At 39.4% G+C, this 1,443-nt stretch overlaps 1 protein-coding gene across 1 annotated transcript; it reads left to right on the top strand.

Moving 5' to 3' along the window:
- The first annotated feature begins 406 nt into the window (after positions 1 to 406).
- LOC145039358 (uncharacterized) lies at positions 407 to 1,128 on the top strand. The gene is made up of 2 exons (XM_078987425.1): positions 407 to 605; positions 794 to 1,128. The coding sequence occupies exons 1-2, from the start codon at positions 407 to 409 to the stop codon at positions 1,126 to 1,128; spliced, it is 534 nt and encodes a 177-aa protein (XP_078843551.1).
- Positions 1,129 to 1,443: the final 315 nt, after the last annotated feature.

The following is a 1,443-nucleotide window of genomic DNA, read 5'->3' as shown; positions in this document are numbered from 1 at the left end:
AAAAAATATTGGGATGTTTTAAAGGAGGATATTATTGCCTATGTTAACCACTTTGAGCAGTGGAGCAGGCTCTCCCGTGGATGTAACTCTTCATTTATAACATTAGCGGCCAAGACTAAGGATCCGCTAGTCCTAGGCGATTACAGGCCCATTAGCCTTATCGGATCTTTGTATAAAATTATTGCAAAGCTTCTTGCTTCAAGAATTCGTGTGGTGATTGGGGAATGTATTGATGAAGTACAAACTGCTTTTGTTGAAGGTCGCAACATTTTAGAAGGTCCACTTATCGTTAATGAGTTATGTTCGTGGGGAAAGAAGGCTAACAAGAAGATTACTTTTCAAGGGTGATTTCAATAAAGCATTTGACTCGGTAAACTGGAATTTTTTAGATTCTATGATGCGAAAAATGAACTTCGGTATAAAATGGATGTTTTGGATGAAGGGATGCTTGGAGTCAGCTAGAGCTTCGGTTTTGGTGAATGGCTGTCCAACTGATGAATTCCAATTGGAAAAAGGAGTTAGACAAGGAGACCCTTTATCGCATTTTCTATTCATATTAGCCATGAAAGGTTTAAATATTGCATTAAAGGGGGCAACTAAAAAAGGTATATTTCAAGGGATTTCCATTCCGAGATCTAACATTCAACTATCGCATCTATTTTACGCAGATGATGCCCTCTTCATTGGGGAATGGTCCCACCAAAACATAAAAAACCTCGCTAGGTTGCTCAAATGTTTCTATGTATCTTCCGGTTTAAGTGTCAATTTCAAAAAATCCAAAGTTTTGGCATAGATGTTAATTCGCAGGAGGTTGAAAATTGGGCACTACCGCTAGGGTGTGAACCGAGCACATTGCCATTCACATTCCTTGGGATACCGGTGGGGGAAAACATGAATAGAAAAAGCTCCTGGAACCCGATAATTGAAAATTTCAGAAACAAACTTTCTTGCTGGAAATCAAAGACCTTGAGTTTTGGTGGGAGGGTGACTCTTGCAAAGTCAGTTCTTGGGAACCTCCCCACATTCTATCTGTTACTATTTGCCGCTCCATTGGGGGTTATTGAGACATTGGAGAAAATCAGAAGAAATTTCATCTGGGGAGACACAAATAATGAACACAAAATCTGATTGGTGACTTGGGACAAAATTCTTGCTCCTAAGGAGGTTGGTGGTCTAGGTCTGGGATCCATAAAGACAATGAACTTAGCATTGCTTGTGAAATGGAAATGGAAATTTTTTCACGAGCAAAACTCGATATGGGCGAAGGTTATAAATGGTATTCATAACCTAGGATCCTTCCCTCCAACACGGTTGTCTTCCAAATATCTAGGTAGGGTACGGAAAAGTATTGACAAATGCAAAAACTCCCTTAGAATAATAAGCATTGCAGATTCAGATATTATTCGTCGAAACCAAGAGGAGTCGATATGGGAATCTGATTTT

The sequence above is a fragment of the Lactuca saligna genome, chromosome 4, assembly GCF_052625555.1.
Source record: "Lactuca saligna cultivar CGN05327 chromosome 4, ASM5262555v1, whole genome shotgun sequence".
Taxonomy (NCBI): domain Eukaryota; kingdom Viridiplantae; phylum Streptophyta; class Magnoliopsida; order Asterales; family Asteraceae; genus Lactuca; species Lactuca saligna.
Note: the sequence above shows the minus strand (reverse complement) of the source record. Positions and strands in the feature narration are given on the sequence as shown.